The sequence below is a fragment of the Hypanus sabinus genome, chromosome 6 (genome assembly GCF_030144855.1).
Source record: "Hypanus sabinus isolate sHypSab1 chromosome 6, sHypSab1.hap1, whole genome shotgun sequence".
Classification (NCBI taxonomy): domain Eukaryota; kingdom Metazoa; phylum Chordata; class Chondrichthyes; order Myliobatiformes; family Dasyatidae; genus Hypanus; species Hypanus sabinus.
This window is the reverse complement of record NC_082711.1, coordinates 112,209,920-112,229,407: the sequence shown is the minus strand read 5'-3', so window position 1 is coordinate 112,229,407 and position 19,488 is coordinate 112,209,920. Positions and strand designations below refer to the sequence as shown.

At 53.6% G+C, this 19,488-nt stretch overlaps 1 protein-coding gene across 2 annotated transcripts in view; it reads left to right on the top strand.

Moving 5' to 3' along the window:
* The window catches only part of LOC132395759 (transcription factor ETV7-like), a 98,958-nt gene that overhangs the window by 62,800 nt on the left and 16,670 nt on the right, over positions 1-19,488 (top strand). For both annotated transcript variants that reach the window (XM_059972751.1, XM_059972752.1), the window contains 2 exons: positions 10,390-10,566; positions 13,766-13,993. In XM_059972751.1, coding sequence (XP_059828734.1) covers positions 10,390-10,566; positions 13,766-13,993 — 405 coding nt within the window. The remainder of the gene's footprint in view (positions 1-10,389; positions 10,567-13,765; positions 13,994-19,488) is intronic.

Below are 19,488 nucleotides of genomic sequence, written 5' to 3'. Positions count from 1 at the left end.
TGCCGGGGTTTACTGACTGACGTGTGCCGGTGTTGACGGTAGGACGTGTTCCGGGGTTGACGGACAGACGTGTGCCGGGGTTTACTGATGGACGTGTGCCGGGGTTTACTGACGGACGTGTGCCGGGGTTGACGGTAGTACATGTTCCGGGGTTGACGGACAGTCGTGTGCCGGGGTTTACTGATGGACGTGTTCCGGGGTTTACTGACGGACGTGTGCCGGGGTTTACTGACGGACGTGTGCCGGGGTTTTCTGACGGACATGTTCCAGGGTTGACGGACAGACGTGTGCCGGGGTTTACTGACGGACGTGTTCCGGGGTTTACTGACGGACGTGTGCCGGGGTTTACTGATGGACGTGTGCCGGGGTTTACTGACGGACGTGTGCCGGGGTTTACTGACGGACGTGTGCCGGGGTTTACTGACGGACGTGTGCCGGGGTTTACTGACGGACGTGTGCCGGGGTTGACGGACGTGTGCCGGGGTTGACGGATGGACGTGTGCCGGGGTTGACGGTAGGACGTGTTCCGGGGTTGACGGACAGGCGTGTGCCCGTGTTTACTGACTGATCAGTATTGTTTTTTTCATGGTGATCTCCTCACTCCCCAACCAGACAGCTGTTTAATGTCTGTCGGGCAGGCCTTTAACCTGCAGTCCCAACAGACCGTGGGGCAGGGCTCTGAGCCAAACATGAACTGATGAAGGAAAGCACTGGGTCAAACTGCAACTGTGGAGCCAAGGGATCGGTTACGTGTGAGGTTTTGGACCTTGGCCCTGAAACCTCAACATCCTTCTGCCTCCTCAGACACTGCTTGACCTGCTCAGCTTTTCCAGTTGTTCATCATTTTCGCTTGAAGGTTTGACAGATGATACCAAGGAAGATTGGTTACTGGAGCAACATTGCCAAAGCTGCCAGCTCTCCCAACAATTCACAGAGCAACAGGAAGATGCAGACAAATCTGGAGGTGCTTTAAACATGCACCAAGAGAGGATGGAATTCCAGCGGTGCAGAGCTGCAGACAGATTCGCAATGTGTCATATCTTCATCGAAGTATTAAAACTTGAGGTGCAATGTCTCATTTGTATAAACTACCAACGCAGTCCAACTAAGAGAGAGGGAGGCTTTGACAGCTGAGGTATTCCTGGGCACTATTCTCAGCCTTTGAACTCAGGAGTACTGGGCAAAGACTATTGCCCAGTGAGTGTTGATTAGAGGGACCTAAGATGTAGTGGTTGGCAGTGGAGATAGAAACCCAGACCACACCTCACTATATCTCAGTCCCACGTCCACTCGCAACAACAGTCTTGCCCTGATTGTCGGCAAGACCAAGGAGTTGATTGCAGGTTTCAGGAAGGGGAAGTCAAGGGAACACGCACCAGTCCTTGCCGAGGGATGAGCAGAGGAAGGGTGAGCAGTTCCTGGGTGTCACCATTTCTGAGGACCGATCCTGTGCCCAATCATGAAGAAGGCATAGGATCAATTTGGAAAATTCTCCAGATCTTCATTGGGAGATTGCGATTTGGTACGTCATGAAAGACTTTAGCAAATTTCTACAGTTGTACTGTGGAGAGCATTCTAACTGGCTGTGTCACTGTCTGGTGTGGAGGGGCCCTGCACAGGAACTGAAAAAGCCACAGCAAGCTGTAAACTCAGCCAACTCCATCATGGGCACTGGACTCACCAGCATTGAGGTGATGCCTCCAAAATGGTAGCATCCATCATTAAGGACCCCATGTCACCCAGGACATGCCCTCTTCTCATTGCTCCCATCAGAGCAGATCAGATCATTACACAGGGTAAAACAATCACAATGCAAGCAATTAAAACACAAGCGATTCTGCCGATCCAGAGCAACACACACTTAGTGGTGGAGGAACTCAGCAGGTCACGCAGCAGCTATGGGAATGAATAAACAGTCCATCTTTCAGGCCAAGACACTTCATCAGGTGTATAATCTGAAGGAGTGCAGTGCAGATAGAGGATAAAGTGTGGGGTTATAACGAGATAGACAGTGAGGTCAAGCGTCCATCTTATTGCACAAGAAGAGTCCGATAACAGTCCTTGGGCCTGGTGAAGTATCCATGCCTTGCCGGAGTGGTTAGGAAGTGTCTAGACAGGGGGGGCTATGGACTCAGTGCTGGAAGGAAAGATCGGGGGTGGGGGGGAATGGTGCCCTTTGGTTAGTGTGTCTGCAGTGGCTCAGAGTCTGTCTCCATCTCATATCAATCTATGTGACTCCCAAATGCTTTTCAGTGAGGTCTTGGTGTGTGTTAGGCTGGGGTAATTCCTATCTGTCTGTAAAAGATTGAGTGGAGGTAGAAGAGTCTGCAGACGCCTGATCATAGAGCAGGAAACAGAGTCCAACAACAAAGTCAGGTAACGACGGAACTTGGCAACTTCCTGCTCTGAATGGTTTGGTGTTTGTGTTGTGATGCTCAGGGAAAATTAAACTCTTTTCTATCAGAGGAAGTGAGATCAGTGAAATCGCTGGAGGAACTCAGCGGGTCGAGCGGCATCTGTGGTGGGGGAATCCAGGAGGGCCCCAAGCTGAAGCATTGACAATCACCCACCCCCACAGATGCTGAGCTCCCCCAGCAGATGGTTTGCTGTTTGTAACCGAGAGGGTGTGGGCCGTGAATGAAACAGACCCGCACCAGGCCTAGAGGGAATAAGCAAATGCCTTCAGCCGGGGAAAGGTAAATGCCTCTCAGGCAGTTTCATCGAGTTGCCTTGCGTAGTGGGAGAGACTGGACTCTAACCCCAGTTGGCAGCCAGATCAGCTGCAGGTGCACGCCCCAGGCTGACAGCCAATGTTTCTGGTACACAGTGTTATAACCAGCCAGGCCTGACAGACGCATAACCCTGCTTATCACGATTTGCAGAAACCACGAGCCCAGGAACCTTTACCAGCACTTCTGAGGTCTAAATGGTTAAACCTGCAGCTTGCTTGGCAGAGATTATTTAACAATTCTTTGCTCAGTTTACTAAGCTTTTTAAACAGTGACTGGAGCTAAAACTGTGTGAGCCTCCATATCTCATGTTGTTGTTTTTTCCTCTAATTAGTCAGTGCGTTTCCATGCTCTACCTGGTCCAAAATCCCCACTCCTGACCCAACCAGTTCTGCCCTTCCCAGTGACACAGATAGTTCCACCCTTACCAGGAAGTTGAGATCATTGTCAAGATGACTCGTTCTGTAAATAAAGCTACAGGAAGAGACCTTTCATCCTCTCCCTCTGCAGAACCGGTTCTGAGCTTGTGCACTCCGAGGCAGTCTGTCCAGGACAAGAAAATAGGCCCAGGCACAGGCCACCAGAGCCCTCAAACCTGGCCTTCTGTTCAGTATGAGCGCGGCTGATGAAGGGTCACATTGAATGGCCCTTCTTCAGTAACGTCGAATCTATTCCTCTCTGTAGGTGCTGCCTGGCCTGCTGAGCTCCTCCACCATGTTGTGTGTGTTACTCTGGAGTCCCAGCATCTGCTGAATATACGGAATAGAGTACAGTGGACATTTCGTGCCAAGACCCTTCAGCAGGGCCTAGGTGCTGCCTGACCTGCTGAGCTCCTCCACCATGTTGTGTGTGTTGCTTGGGCTTCCAGTACCTGCAGATTTTCTCCTGTGGTGATCTGCGGAATCTCTTGAGGCATATTTAAGTTTGTCACTGTGCCTTTACCCGATGGCACTGTGGGAGAACAGTCGGACTGAGAGCCTGCTTTAAGGAAGAGGCTCAGTACTGTCTTCTCAAAGTCAATTAGGCAGCAGTCAGTAAATACTGATTTGCCTGAATCAGAACCAGGTTTAATATCACTGGCAAATTTGTTAATTTATTGGCACCAGTACAATGCAATATATGATAAATATAGAAAAAGAATGAATTATAATAAGTATATATATTTATAGTAATAAATAATTAAATAAAATAGTCATGCAAAAACAGAAATATTGAAAAGTAATAAGGTAGTGTTCCTGGGTTTGATGGCCATTGAGAAATCGGATGGAAGAGTCAGGTTTATTATCGCTATCAAACGCCATGGTCTTTGTTGTTTTGTGGCAGCAGTACAGTGCAATGCATAAACAATACCATAAGTTACAACAATAAAGAAATAGGTTGATAAATAATACATAAATAAGTGTAAAAAGGGAAGGAAGAAATACCAAGGTAGTGCTCATGGGTTCATTGGATGGTGGAGGGGAAGAAGCTGTTCCTGAAACATTGAGTGTGTGTCTTCAGGTTCCTGCACCTCCTCCCTGATGGAAGCGGTGAGAAGAGGCCGTGTCCTGGGTGATGGGAACGTGAATGAATACAAAGAGTTTTTGTTCTGTTCCCTGTTGGCTGCTCCCACCCTATTGGGCGCAGAACTCCAGAGCTGAGAACCAGCTGTGCTAGTTTTCCCTCCAGCTGGTTTAAACCTCTGACCTCTGTACTGCATGTTTCTACCTGTAGGTTATCTTGAGGAGATGACTAGTGGGTTGGAGATTTCAGATTGGTAACCGGTGCTGCTGGGTCTACAAGCGTACTGCTCTACATTCCTTCTTGACCTAGGGTGAAGCTTCGTTGCTTGGAGGGTGCTGGGAGTGTGGATCGGCCTGCCAGTTGAAGTGGTGGATAAGGGTTTGATTGGAACATTTGGATAGGTACATGGTTGGAAGGGATATGGTCCTGGAGCAGGAAGATAGGGCTAGGCCGATCAAAATAAGCATAACCAGATGGGCTGAAAGGCCTGGTCCTGTACTAAGTGTTTTGTAACTCAGTGACTCTATGTAGGTGGCATGATTGATCAATTTCAACAGCATGTGCAGGCCCTTCAGCCCACAATGTTGTGCCACCATTTTAACCTACTCCAAGATCAATCTAACCCTTCCCACATGGCCCTCCATTTTTCTATCATCCATGTGCCTATCTAAGAGTTATGAATCTGCCTTTACCACTGCCCCCCTGGCAGGGGTTCCATGCACCCACCACTCTCTGTGTAAATGAACTTGACTCTGACAACTCTCCCCTCATAGTAGCCGTTTCTACCCGGGACAAAGTCTCTCCCTATCAATGGGATCTAGGTATTTTGTCATTTTGAACACCTCTAGCAAGTCACCTCTCATCCTTCTTCACTCCAAAGAGAAAAGCCCCATCTAACTTGACCTACCCTCATAAGACATGCTCTCTAGTCCAGCAGCATCTTGGCAAATCTCCTTTGCACCCTCTCTCAAGACTCCACATCCTTCCTATAATGTGGGATCAGAACTGAACACAATATTCCAAGTGTGGTATAACCTGGGTAGAGCTGCAATATTACCTCACAGCTCTTGAACTGAGTCCCCTGACTAATGCGTCTTCTTAACCACTGTCAGTACCCACATAGTGGTCTGGCGGGCCGTGACGATGGTTGTACTGAGATTTCTCCTGACAATTCATATATTCTCAGTGTTACTGATTTATTTATTTTGTGTTTGTACGATTTGTCTTGTTTGCATATTGGTCGTTTGTCGGCCTTTGTGAGTGATTCTGTTGTATCTCTTCGCTCTACTGTGCATGCCCACAATAAAATGAACCAATGGCGACATGTATGCACATTGATCATACATTTACTTTGAGCTATGGTAGTTTTAGGAACTAAGCTGATGTTCATAGTGATTGATCTGCAAATTTTATCTGTTTCCTTTGTTTTAGTTCAACGTTCCTAGCTCTGTGCTTATAGCTTGAAATGGCTGGTCGTTGAGCAAGGATCTTTGAACTAAAACAAAGGAAACAGATTAAATTTGCAGAACAATCATTATTTATTTATATATCTCAAAAGCAAACACGAGGAAATCTGCAGATGCTGGAAATTCAAGCAACACACACAAAATGCTGGTGGAATGCAGCAGGCCAGGCAGCATCTATAAGGAGAAGCACTGTCGAAGTTTTGGGCCGAGACCCTTCAGGATCTGATGAAGAGTCTCGGCCCGAAACGTCGACAGTGCTTCTCCCTATAGATGCTGCCTGGCCTGCTGTGTTCCACCAGCATTTTGTGTGCGTTGTATTTATATATCTGTTTATTTACTGATCTAGAGCTGCAGAGGTACAGAACAGGCCCTTCCAGCCCAACAAGCTGCATCACCCAGAAAACCAGACAGCAGCTACGGAAAAGAGCACAGTCGATGTTTTGGGCTGAGACCCTTCAGCAGGACTGGAGGGAAAAAGATAAGGAGTCAGAGTGATTCCTCAACCTTTTTTTTCTCTGGTCCTGCTGAAGGGTCACAGGCTGAGAGGTTGTAGCGCCTCATTTCCTAGCGTATCCGAACCGACTCACAATTAGATAGCCTACGGGGGTTTGCGAGCACAGAGCTTTGGAGCCTCTTCGCCATGGGGGGCCGGTTGACAGAGGCTTAAAAGTGAGGCTGAAGTTTTCGAATAAAGTTTTTCCTTCGACTGCAGCTACCGACTCCGTGTCGTAATTTTAGTGCTGCTTGTAGCACGCCGCTACAATTGGTGACCCCGACGGTCCAAACGATTTTTGGACCAGAAATGACCGACACCGCCTCTGTTCATGCGGTTTCGTTGAAACTGCCGGGTTTCTGGACACAGCGCCCGGACCTATGGTTCCAGCAAGCCGAAGCCCAATTCCACGTTCGCCGGATCACCTCAGAAGACACCCGCTACTACTACGTGGTGGGCTCCCTCGACCAGGACACAGCTGCCCAGGTCGCGGAGTTCGTACAGTCGCCCCCGGCAGACGGCAAGTACACGGAATTCAAAGCCCTGCTCCTCAGGACTTTCGGACTCTCACGGCGCGAGCGGGCTGCCCATTTACTGCACCTGGACGGCTTGGGCGACAGACCTCCGTCGGCTTTAATGAATGAGATGTTGTCTCTGGCCGAGGGACACACAGGCCTCATGTTTGAGCAGGCATTCCTGGAGCAGCTGCCCGAGGACATACGCCTGCTGCTGTCCGACGCGGATTTCAGTGACCCCCGGAAGGTGGCAGCCCGGGCGGACTTGCTGTGGAACGCCAAAAAGGTGAGCGGGGCGTCCGTCGCACAGATCTCCCAGCCACGCTCCCGGCAGCAAACCAGTCCAGGCCCGGCCGCAGAGCCCACTAACCCCCGGCCCAATGACCACTGGTGCTTCTGCCACCAGCGGTGGGGCGCAGAAGCCCGCCGTTGCCGCCCGCCCTGCAAGTTCCCGGGAAACACCAGGGCCAGCCGCCGCTGATGGCTACGGCGGCTGGCCATCGGGATAGCCTCCTGTATGTGTGGGATAGAAGGTCGGGACGCCGGTTTTTAGTCGATACTGGGGCTGAGATCAGCGTTTTACCTCCGACGAGTTACGACACCCGCAGCAGGGCACCGGGTCCCCCCCTGAGGGCCGCGAATGGCAGCACAGTAAGGACCTATGGCACCCGTCAGGTGCAGCTACTGTTCGGCCCCAGCCAGTTCACGTGGGACTTCACACTGGCCGCCGTAGCCCAACCGCTTCTGGGTGCGGATTTTTTGCGAGCTCACAGCCTGCTGGTTGACCTGCCCAGGAGGAGACTGGTACACGCCGAGACCTTTCAGACGTTCTCCCTGGGCGCGGCCCAGTTGCCAGCCCCTCACCTCGGCTCCATCACGCTGTCCGACAACGACTTCACCAGGGTCCTGGCGGAGTTCCCATCGGTTTTGGCACCGCAGTTCACAGCAGCCATGCCCAGGCACGGCGTACAGCACCACATCCCGACACAGGGACCACCCCTCCATGCCCGTGCTCGGCGGCTTCCCCCGGACAAGCTCCGACTGGCGAAGGAGGAGTTCCAGAGAATGGAGGAATTGGGGATCATCCGGCGGTCCGACAGCCCCTGGGCTTCCCCCCTGCACATGGTGCCCAAAGCGACGGGGGGCTGGAGACCGTGCGGCGACTACCGCAGGCTGAACGAGGCTACCACACCGGACCGCTACCCTGTGCCGCACATTCAGGACTTTGCGGCAAACCTGCACGGCGCCCGGATCTTCTCCAAGGTCGACCTTGTCCGAGGGTACCATCAAATCCCGATGCATCCTGACGACGTCCCCAAAACGGCTCTCATCACCCCGTTTGGCCTCTTCGAGTTCCTCCGCATGCCGTTCGGCCTGAAGAATGCCGCACAGACGTTCCAGCGGTTAATGGACGCGGTGGGACGGGACCTGGACTTCGCGTTCATCTATTTGGATGACATCCTCATAGCCAGCGGCAGTCGTCAGGAGCATCTGTCCCACCTCCGTCAACTCTGCGCCCGCCTGAGTGAGTACGGTCTTACAATCAACCCTGCCAAATGCCAGTTCGGACTTGATACCATTGACTTCCTGGGCCACAGGATTACTAAAGACGGGGCAGCCCCTCTGCCCGCTAAGGTAGATGCGGTCCGCCACTTCCCCCGACCCACCACGATCAAAGGCCTTCAGGAATTCGTAGGTATGGTCAATTTCTACTGCCGCTTCCTCCCTTCAGCTGCCCGGATCATGCGCCCCCTGTTCGCCCTGATGTCGGGTCCGAGCAAGGACATTACCTGGGACGAGGAGTCCGCCGCCGCTTTCGTTCAAACGAAGGAAGCTTTGGCGAACGCCGCAATGCTAGTACATCCCAGAATGGACCTCCCCGTGGGCCCAGGTGAGAGGACCCTACTCTGTGACGTCGCCACCGACCAGCCCCGTCCGGTCGTCCCCGCAGCCTGGCGGCGACGTGTTTTCGACTCCATTCATAACTTGGCGCATCCCTCCATCCGGACAACTGTCCGGCTGGTTTCCAGCAGGTTCGTTTGGCACGGTCTCCGCAAACAGGTCAGTGAATGGGCCAGAACGTGCATGCACTGCCAGATGGCCAAGGTTCAGCGGCACACCAAAGCCCCACCGCAGCAGTTCCATCCCGCCCACCGGCGTTTTGACCACATTCATGTGGATATCGTGGGCCCCCTGCCAGTGTCGCGCGGAGCGCGTTACCTCCTGACTATCGTGGACCGGTTCACAAGATGGCCAGAGGCGGTCCCGCTCACCGACACCACCTCCGAATCTTGCGCCCGAGCCCTGCTCGCCACCTGGATATCCCGCTTTGGTGTACCGGCCCACATTACCTCCGACAGAGGCGCCCAGTTCACCTCCAGCCTGTGGTCAGCTATGGCCAGCCTTTTGGGGACTCAGCTGCACCACACAACTGCCTACCACCCACAGTCGAACGGGCTAGTGGAGCGTTTCCACCGTCACCTGAAGTCGGCCCTCATGGCCCGCCTGCGAGGAGCCAACTGGGCGGACGAGCTTCCCTGGGTCCTTCTCGGCATCCGCACAGCGCCCAAGGACGACCTGCACGCCTCGTCGGCCGAGTTGGTATACGGCGCGCCCCTGGCCGTCCCCGGGGAGTTCCTACCAGCCCCGAGGGGGCAAGAGGAAGAACCCGCAGCAGTCCTGGGCAGACTACGCGAGAAGCTCGGTAACCTGGCCCCCATACCCACTTCACAGCATGGGCGGCACCCGACCTGCGTACCCAAAGACCTACGGAACTGTAAGTTTGTGTTTGTACGAAGGGGCGGGCATCGGCCACCGCTGCAGCGGCCATACGAGGGGCCGTTTACGGTGCTCCGGAACAACGGGTCCACGTTCGTGCTGGACGTTGGGGGGAAGGAGGAGGTTTTCACGGTGGACCGCCTCAAGCCGGCCCATGTGGACCTGGCGCAACCGGCCGAGTTTCCGGCGCCTCGGCGCAGAGGCCGACCTCCCAAGCAGGTTCTGGCCCAGGCTGTGGACATTGGGGGGTGTATCGCCGGTTCTGGGGGGGGGTTATGTAGCGCCTCATTTCCTAGCGTATCCGAACCGACTCACAATTAGATAGCCTACGGGGGTTTGCGAGCACAGAGCTTTGGAGCCTCTTCGCCATGGGGGGCCGGTTGACAGAGGCTTAAAAGTGAGGCTGAAGTTTTCGAATAAAGTTTTTCCTTCGACTGCAGCTACCGACTCCGTGTCGTAATTTTAGCGCTGCGTGTAGCACACCGCTACAAGGTCAACTGTGCTCTTTTCCGTAGATGCTGCCTGACCTGCTGAGTTCCTCCAGCACTTTATGCGTGTTGCTCGGGTTTCCAGTACCTGCAGATCTTCACTTGTTTGCGACCCGCTGAGCATTGCACCTATTTGACCCCAGCCTAGTCACAGGACAATTTACAATGACCAATTAACCTACTAAGCAGGAGCACCAGGCTGAGGAACATTCAAACCCCTCACAGGTGGCATCAGAATTGAATTTGGCATAGCATTACACTAACCACTACACTACCCCGATGCCCTAATTGTTGATGGAGTTAATTTTAATACTGCAATACAAATTGAATATTATCAGTGTAGGATCTTATAAGTGGATTCCATTCTGTGCTGTGTTACTTGTGAATGTATCCCATCCTCCCGGCTTGCTCTTTCAGGTGTCCCAGAACTTAGACCAATGGCCCCGTCACCCAGATATGTGTCCAGTAGTTCCCCCATGTTCCACTGCCCTTCCTCGACCGTCCAGCCATCTGTTGGAATCACGAGTAACCTCTTCACGGACGACAGAGAGAAGAGCAACACCGTTCCAATGCAGAGGTTCCTGTTCCACACAGGTACGTCGCCAAAGGTAATTGGTAAATTGTTTCATTATAGTCAGAGGCTGGAGATCCAGGGCAACACGCACAAAAAGCTAGAGGAACTCAGGAGGTCAGGCAGCATCCGCAGAAAGGGATAAACAGTTGACGTTTCAGTCCGAGGCCCTTCATCGAGAATGGAAAGGAAGGGGAAAGAAGCCAGAATAAGAGAGTAGGGGAAGTGAGGAGAGGGGTACAAGCTGGCAGGTGACAGGTGAGACCAGGTGAGGGGGGAAGGTGGGGAATGATGTGACAAGCTGGCAGGTGACAGGTGAGACCAGGTGAGGGGAAAGGTGGGGAATGATGTGAGAAGCTGGCAGGTGACAGGTGAGACCAGGTGAGGGGGAAGGTGGGGAATGATGTGAGAAGCTGGGAGGTGACAGGTGAGACCAGGTGAGGGGGAAGGTGGGGAATGATGTGAGAAGCTGGGTGACAGGTGAGACCAGGTGAGGGGTAAGGTGGGGAATGATGTGAGAAGCTGGGAGGTGACAGGTGAGACCAGGTGAGCGGGAAGGTGGGGAATGATGTGAGAAGCTGGGAGGTGACAGGTGAGACCAGGTGAGGGGGAAGGTGGGGAATGATCTGAGAAGCTGGGAGGTGACAGGTGAGACCAGGTGAGGGGGAAGGTGGGGAATGATGTGAGAAGCTGGCAGGTGACAGGTGAGACCAGGTGAGGGGGGAAGGTGGGGAATGTTGTGAGAAGCTGGGAGGTGACAGGTGAGACCAGGTGAGGGGGGAAGGTGGGGAATGTTGTGAGAAGCTGGCAGGTGACAGGTGAGACCAGGTGAGGGGGAAGGTGGGGAATGATGTGAGAAGCTGGCAGGTGACAGGTGAGACCAGGTGAGGGGGAAGGTGGGGAATGATGTGAGAAGCTGGCAGGTGACAGGTGAGACCAGGTGAGGGGGAAGGTGGGGAATGATGTGAGAAGCTGGCAGGTGACAGGTGAGACCAGGTGAGGGGGAAGGTGGGGAATGATCTGAGAAGCTGGCAGGTGACAGGTGAGACCAGGTGAGGGGGAAGGTGGGGAATGATGTGAGAAGCTGGGAGGTGACAGGTGAGACCAGGTGAGGGGGAAGGTGGGGAATGATGTGGGAAGCTGGCAGGTGACAGGTGAGACCAGGTGAGGGGGAAGGTGGGGAATGATCTGAGAAGCTGGCAGGTGACAGGTGAGACCAGGTGAGGGGGAAGGTGGGGAATGATGTGAGAAGCTGGGAGGTGACAGGTGAGACCAGGTGAGGGGGAAGGTGGGGAATGATGTGGGAAGCTGGGAGGTGACAGGTGAGACCAGGTGAGGGGGAAGGTGGGGAATGATGTGAGAAGCTGGGAGGTGACAGGTGAGACCAGGTGAGGGGGAAGGTGGGGAATGATGTGAGAAGCTGGGAGGTGACAGGTGAGACCAGGTGAGGGGGAAGGTGGGGAATGATGTGGGAAGCTGGGAGGTGACAGGTGAGACCAGGTGAGGGGGAAGGTGGGGAATGATGTGAGAAGCTGGGAGGTGACAGGTGAGACCAGGTGAGGGGGAAGGTGGGGAATGATGTGAGAAGCTGGGAGGTGACAGGTGTGACCAGGTGAGGGGGAAGGTGGGGAATGATGTGAGAAGCTGGGAGGTGACAGGTGAGACCAGGTGAGGGGGAAGGTGGGGAATGATGTGAGAAGCTGGCAGGTGACAGGTGAGACCAGGTGAGGGGGAAGGTGGGGAATGATGTGAGAAGCTGGGAGGTGACAGGTGAGACCAGGTGAGGGGGAAGGTGGGGAATGATGTGAGAAGCTGGGAGGTGACAGGTGAGACCAGGTGAGGGGGAAGGTGGGGAATGATGTGAGAAGCTGGGAGGTGACAGGTGAGACCAGGTGAGGGGGAAGGTGGGGAATGATGTGGGAAGCTGGGAGGTGACAGGTGAGACCAGGTGAGGGGGAAGGTGGGGAATGATGTGGGAAGCTGGGAGGTGATGGGTGGAAAAGGGAAAGGGCAGAAGAAGGACAAATCTATAGGAGAAGAGAGTGGATCATGGGAGAAAGGGAAGGAGGAGGGACACCATGTTTGTTGATAGGCAGGTGAGGAGGAAGGAAGGGATGAGAGGGGAGCCAGAATGAGGAATGGAAAAAAGAGAGAAGGGGAGGAGGAGCCATTACGAGAATTTAGAGAAATAGATGTTCATGCCATCAGGTAGGAGGCTACATCTTACCCAAAACATCAACTGTTGATTCCCCTCCATTGATGCTGCCTGACCTGCTGAGTTCCTCCAGCATTTTGGGTGTATCCAATGCTAGTTACCTGTGATACTGTTGTAAATGTGACAGTAAACTTGACCCCAACTCTGACTTTGATAAGAGAGAAAGATGCAGCTGCTCAGGAAAGGTTTAAGCCCCTTTTTCAAATAAACAATATACACTCTGTGGCCACTTTATTAGGTACATCTGTACATCTGCTCGTTAATGCAAGTTTCTAATCAGCCAATCATGTGGCAGAAACTCAATGCATAAAAGCATACAGATATGGTCAAGAGGTTCAGTTGTTGTTCAGACCAAACGTCAGAGTGGGGCAGAAACGTGATCCAAGTGACTTTGATTGTGAAATGGTGCCAGATGGGGTGGTTTGAGTATCTTGGAAACTGATGATCGCCTAGGATTTCACACACAACAGTCTCAAGACTTCACAGAGAATGGTATGAAAAACAAAAGAAAAATCCTGTGGGCAGCAGTTCTGTGGATGAAAATGCCTTTTAATGAGAAAGGTCAGAGGTCAGGAGAGGCCTCGAACTCTGGACTTGCTGATGATGGGACCCCAAACATTAGGCCTCGAAATTTGGTCTCAGCAATTTGCGAACCAAAGGCATCACTGGACCTCGTTCCTCCTGCCCTCATGGAACTCCGTCTCCAGAAGCTGCCGACAACTCATGGGCCCTCATCCACTCTCAGCCGGTCCGGTATCCAACATCCGACACAGACGTCCCACATCTGCATTGATGGTCTTTGACTAGGACTCCAGCCTGGCCTCTTAATTCCCCCATATCCCTGATCCTAAAGCCTAATCTGACCCCTAACCTGCACCCCTGCCCCTAAACCCATCCCTACAAGTCTGAAAAAGCAATTAAAAAAACAGGTCCGAATGGAGGTCACAGCTTGGCACCATCTTGGGGGGATGAATGTGAATTCTCATTCATTGCCCTTCTCCTTGCAGACTGCAGAGTGCCTCGAATCATGAATGCAGTGGTGGGCCGCACCCCACTGGGTGCAGTCTTCCCACCAGCACAGGGATCTCCCGGCAAGGTGAATGGTGCCAACCCCCACAGGAGTCAGCACTGGGAAGAGCCGCTGAACCTCTCCAGCTGGTCAGAAGGGGCGAGGAATCCCGGGGCGAGCCCACCACCTCCCGCACCTCAAGGAACCGCCGATGGGAAAATCGCAGGTGAGGGCTTCACAAACAGGCGGGGTGGGGTTGGTTGCGGTCACTTAAAGTTGGCAGAGTTGGTCAGGTGGTCAGCAGGTTTCCGTCAAAGGAGACACAAGGAAGGTGCATGCTGGAACTGGGAGCAACGGATGATCTGCTGGTCTAATTCAGGGTGTCAAAGCTTATGGGGGGAAAGCAGCAGAGTAGGGTTGAGAGGGGTAATAAATCAGTCCTGTGGAGCAGACACATTTGGCTGAATGGCCTAATTCTGTCCCTGTGTATTATGGTATGATAAGGGGCCTGCATCTCCAAAATTTGTTAAGAGCTACACGAATTGTTTGTGAGTTTAGGATTTACATCTGCATTGCTGGTAGATTAGTCTTACGCTGGAGGAACTTGGTCGTTTTCCACCCGAGGCATTGGCAGTTCCTTCCCCCCCACGGATGCTGCTTGACCTGCTGAATTCCTCCAGCAGGTTAAAGTCATCAAGCATGACAGTCCAGAGGCCCTTTGGCCAATCTATGCCAGTCTGATCTTCTGCCTAGTCCCATCGACCCTAGCCCACCATACCCCTCCCATCCATGTACCTATCCACATGTTAAAATCAACCCTGTCACCAGCGCTGGCAGCTCGTTCCACACTCTCACCACCCTCTGAGCGAAGAAGCTACCCCCCGTTCCCCTCAAATATTTCACCTTTCACCCTTAACCTAAGACCTGTAGTTGTAGTCCCAGCCAACCTGAGAGGACGAAGCCCATCTGTTGCTACTACTGTTGAACAAGAGACATTGGCATTCCATTAAAGAACGGCCCATTAAGTGGGGGAAGCTCCCAGGTTCAACTTTGTTATCTGGTGTTAATCAGGGTGATGCACAAAGCTGCCGGTTAAACTTGGGTTTTTTTTCAGTCTGGTCTCAGGAAGGTCCTCTTGAGAAACCAGATACTTTCCTCGTTCAGTCACGGGGAGTTAGCATTCTTTCCCTGGATAATACCTCAACTCTGTGTCCAAAGACTAAGGTTTGTGTGTTCACCTGTAGACTGGCAGACTGAAAAGTAACAGACTCTTCCACGTGGTGCTGAAAGGGTGCCACATCGTCACAGATTATGTCCGTTAAACCAAGGCCCTGAGATTCACCGAACAACATGCACAAATTGCTGAGGGCTCAGCAGGTCAGGCAGCATCAATGGAGAGGGATAAACAGTGGACTGAGACCCTTCATCAGGACTGGAAAGGAGGGGCAGAAACCAGAATAAGAAGGTGGTGGAGAGGGGGAGGAGTATAAGCAGGCAGGGGTAAGTGTGTGAGGGATCAGTGGGGAGGGGTAAGTGTGAGATGGGGATCATTGGGGAGGGGTAAATGTGAGGATGGGATCAGTGTGGAGGGGTAAGAGTGAGGATGGGATCAGTGGGGAGGGGTAAGTGTGAGGATGGGATCAGTGGAGTGGGGTAAGTATGAGGAGGTGATCAGTGGGGGGGGTGCGTGAGGAGGTGATGTGGGGAGGGTAAGTGTGAGGGGGATCAGTGGAGAGGGGTAAGTATGAGAAGGGGATCAGTGGGGAGGGGTAAGTGTGGGGGGATCAGTGGAGAGGGGTAAGTATGAGAAGGGGATCAGTGGGGAGGGGTAAGTGTGAGAAGGGGATCAGTGGAGAGGGGTAAGTATGAGAAGGGGATCAGTGGGGAGGGGTAAGTGTGAGAAGGGGATCAGTGGAGAGGGGTAAGTATGAGAAGGGGATCAGTGGGGAGGGGTAAGTATGAGAAGGGGGTCAGTGGGGAGGGGTAAGTATGAGAAGGGGATCAGTGGGGAGGGGTAAGTATGAGAAGGGGATCAGTAGGGAGGGGTAAGTGTGGGGGGATCAGTGGAGTGGGGTAAGTATGAGAAGGGGATCAGTGGGGAGGGGTAAGTGTGAGGATGGGATCAGTGGGGAGGGGTAAGTGTGAGGATGGGATCAGTGGAGAGGGGTAAGTGTGACAAGGGGATCAGTGGAGAGGGGTAAGTGTGAGGATGGGATCAGTGGGGAGGGGTAAGTGTGAGGATGGGATCAGTGGGGAGGGTAAGTGTGAGGATGGGATCAGTGGGGAGGGGTAAGTGTGAGGATGGGATCAGTGGGGAGGGGTAATTGTGAGGATGGGATCAGTGGGGAGGGGTAAGTGTGAGGATGGGATCAGTGTGGAGGGGTAAGTGTGAGGATGGGATCAGTGGGGAGGGGTAAGTGTGAGGATGGGATCAGTGGGGAGGGGTAAGTGTGAGGATGGGATCAGTGGGGAGGGGTAAGTGTGAGGATGGGATCAGTGGGGAGGGTAAGTGTGAGGATGGGATCAGTTGAGAGGGGTAAGTGTGAGGATGGGATCAGTGTGGAGGGGTAATTGTGAGGATGGGATCAGTGTGGAGGGGTAAGTGTGAGGATGGGATCAGTGTGGAGGGGTAAGTGTGACAAGGGGATCAGTGGGGAGGGGTAATTGTGAGGATGGGATCAGTGTGGAGGGGTAAGTGTGAGGATGGGATCAGTGGGGAGGGGTAAGTGTGAGGATGGGATCAGTGGGGAGGGTAAGTGTGAGGATGGGATCAGTGTGGAGGGGTAATTGTGAGGATGTGATCAGTGGGGAGGGGTAAGTGTGAGGATGGGATCAGTGTGGAGGGGTAAGTGTGAGGATGGGATCAGTGGGGAGGGGTAATTGTGAGGATGTGATCAGTGTGGAGGGGTAAGTGTGAGGATGGGATCAGTGTGGAGGGGTAAGTGTGAGGATGGGATCAGTGGAGAGGGGTAAGTGTGAGGATGGGATCAGTGGGGAGGGGTAAGTGTGAGGATGGGATCAGTGGGGAGGGGTAATTGTGAGGATGGGATCAGTGTGGAGGGGTAAGTGTGAGGATGGGATCAGTGTGGAGGGGTAATTGTGAGGATGGGATCAGTGTGGAGGGGTAAGTGTGAGGATGGGATCAGTGTGGAGGGGTAATTGTGAGGATGGGATCAGTGGGGAGGGGTAATTGTGAGGATGTGATCAGTGTGGAGGGGTAAGTGTGAGGATGGGATCAGTGTGGAGGGGTAATTGTGAGGATGGGATCAGTGTGGAGGGGTAAGTGTGAGGATGGGATCAGTGGGGAGGGGTAAGTGTGAGAAGGGGATCAGTGGGGAGGGGTAAGTGTGAGAAGGGGATCAGTGGGGAGGGGTAAGTGTGAGGATGGGATCAGTGGGGAGGGGTAATTGTGAGGATGGGATCAGTGGGGAGGGGTAATTGTGAGGATGGGATCAGTGGGGAGGGGTAAGTGTGAGGATGGGATCAGTGGGGAGGGGTAAGTGTGAGGATGGGATCAGTGGGGAGGGGTAATTGTGAGGATGGGATCAGTGGGGAGGGGTAAGTATGAGAAGGGGATCAGTGGGGAGGGGTAAGTGTGAGGATGGGATCAGTGGGGAGGGGTAAGTGTGAGGATGGGATCAGTGGGGAGGGGTAAGTGTGAGGATGGGATCAGTGGGGAGGGGTAATTGTGAGGATGGGATCAGTGGGGAGGGGTAAGTATGAGAAGGGGATCAGTGGGGAGGGGTAAGTGTGAGAAGGGGATCAGTGTGGAGGGGTAAGTGTGAGGATGGGATCAGTGGGGAGGGGTAAGTGTGAGGATGGGATCAGTGGGGAGGGGTAAGTGTGAGGATGGGATCAGTGGGGAGGGGTAAGTGTGAGGATGGGATCAGTGGGGAGGGGTAATTGTGAGGATGGGATCAGTGGGGAGGGGTAAGTGTGAGGATGGGATCAGTGGGGAGGGGTAAGTGTGAGGATGGGATCAGTGGGGAGGGGTAAGTGTGAGGATGGGATCAGTGTGGAGGGGTAATTGTGAGGATGGGATCAGTGGAGAGGGGTAAGTGTGAGGGGGATCAGTGGGGAGGGGTAAGTGTGAGAAGGGGATCAGTGGGGAGGGGTAAGTGTGGGGGGATCAGTGGGGAGGGGTAAGTGTGAGGATGGGATCAGTGGGGAGGGGTAAGTGTGAGGATGGGATCAGTGGGGAGGGGTAAGTGTGAGGATGGGATCAGTGGAGAGGGGTAAGTGTGAGGATGGGATCAGTGGGGAGGGGTAAGTGTGAGGATGGGATCAGTGGGGAGGGGTAAGTGTGAGGGGGATCAGTGGGGAGGGGTAAGTGTGAGGATGGGATCAGTGGGGAGGGGTAAGTGTGAGGATGGGATCAGTGGGGAGGGGTAAGTGTGAGGATGGGATCAGTGGAGAGGGGTAAGTGTGAGGATGGGATCAGTGGAGAGGGGTAAGTGTGAGAAGGGGATCAGTGGGGAGGGGTAAGTGTGAGGATGGGATCAGTGGGGAGGGGTAAGTGTGAGAAGGGGATCAGTGGGGAGGGGTAAGTGTGAGGATGGGATCAGTGGAGAGGGGTAAGTGTGAGGATGGGATCAGTGGAGAGGGGTAAGTATGAGAAGGGGATCAGTGGGGAGGGGTAATTGTGAGGATGGGATCAGTGGGGAGGGTAAGTGTGAGGATGGGATCAGTGGGGAGGGTAAGTGTGAGGATGGGATCAGTGGGGAGGGGTAAGTGTGAGGATGGGATCAGTGGGGAGGGGTAAGTGTGAGGATGGGATCAGTGGGGAGGGGTAATTGTGAGGATGGGATCAGTGGGGAGGGGTAAGTGTGAGGATGGGATCAGTGGGGAGGGGTAATTGTGAGGATGGGATCAGTGTGGAGGGGTAAGTGTGAGGATGGGATCAGTGTGGAGGGGTAGTGTGAGGATGGGATCAGTGGGGAGGGGTAAGTGTGAGAAGGGGATCAGTGGGGAGGGGTAAGTGTGAGAAGGGGATCAGTGGGGAGGGGTAAGTGTGAGGATGGGATCTGTGGGGAGGGGTAAGTGTGACAAGGGGATCAGTGGAGAGGGGTAAGTGTGAGAAGGGGATCAGTGGGGAGGGGTAAGTGTGAGGATGGGATCAGTGGAGAGGGGTAAGTGTGAGGATGGGATCAGTGTGGAGGGGTAGTGTGAGGATGGGATCAGTGGAGAGGGGTAAGTGTGAGGATGGGATCAGTGGGGAGGGGTAAGTGTGAGGATGGGATCAGTGGGGAGGGGTAAGTGTGAGGATGGGATCAGTGGGGAGGGGTAAGTGTGAGGATGGGATCAGTGGGGAGGGGTAAGTGTGAGAAGGGGATCAGTGTGGAGGGGTAAGTGTGAGAAGGGGATCAGTGTGGAGGGGTAAGTGTGAGGATGGGATCAGTGGGGAGGGGTAATTGTGAGGATGGGATCAGTGGGGAGGGGTAAGTGTGAGGATGGGATCAGTGGGGAGGGTAAGTGTGAGGATGGGATCAGTGGGGAGGGGTAATTGTGAGGATGGGATCAGTGGGGAGGGGTAAGTGTGAGGATGGGATCAGTGGGGAGGGGTAATTGTGAGGATGGGATCAGTGGGGAGGGGTAATTGTGAGGATGGGATCAGTGGGGAGGGGTAAGTGTGAGGATGGGATCAGTGGGGAGGGGTAAGTATGAGAAGGGGGTCAGTGGGGAGGGGTAAGTATGAGAAGGGGATCAGTGGGGAGGGGTAAG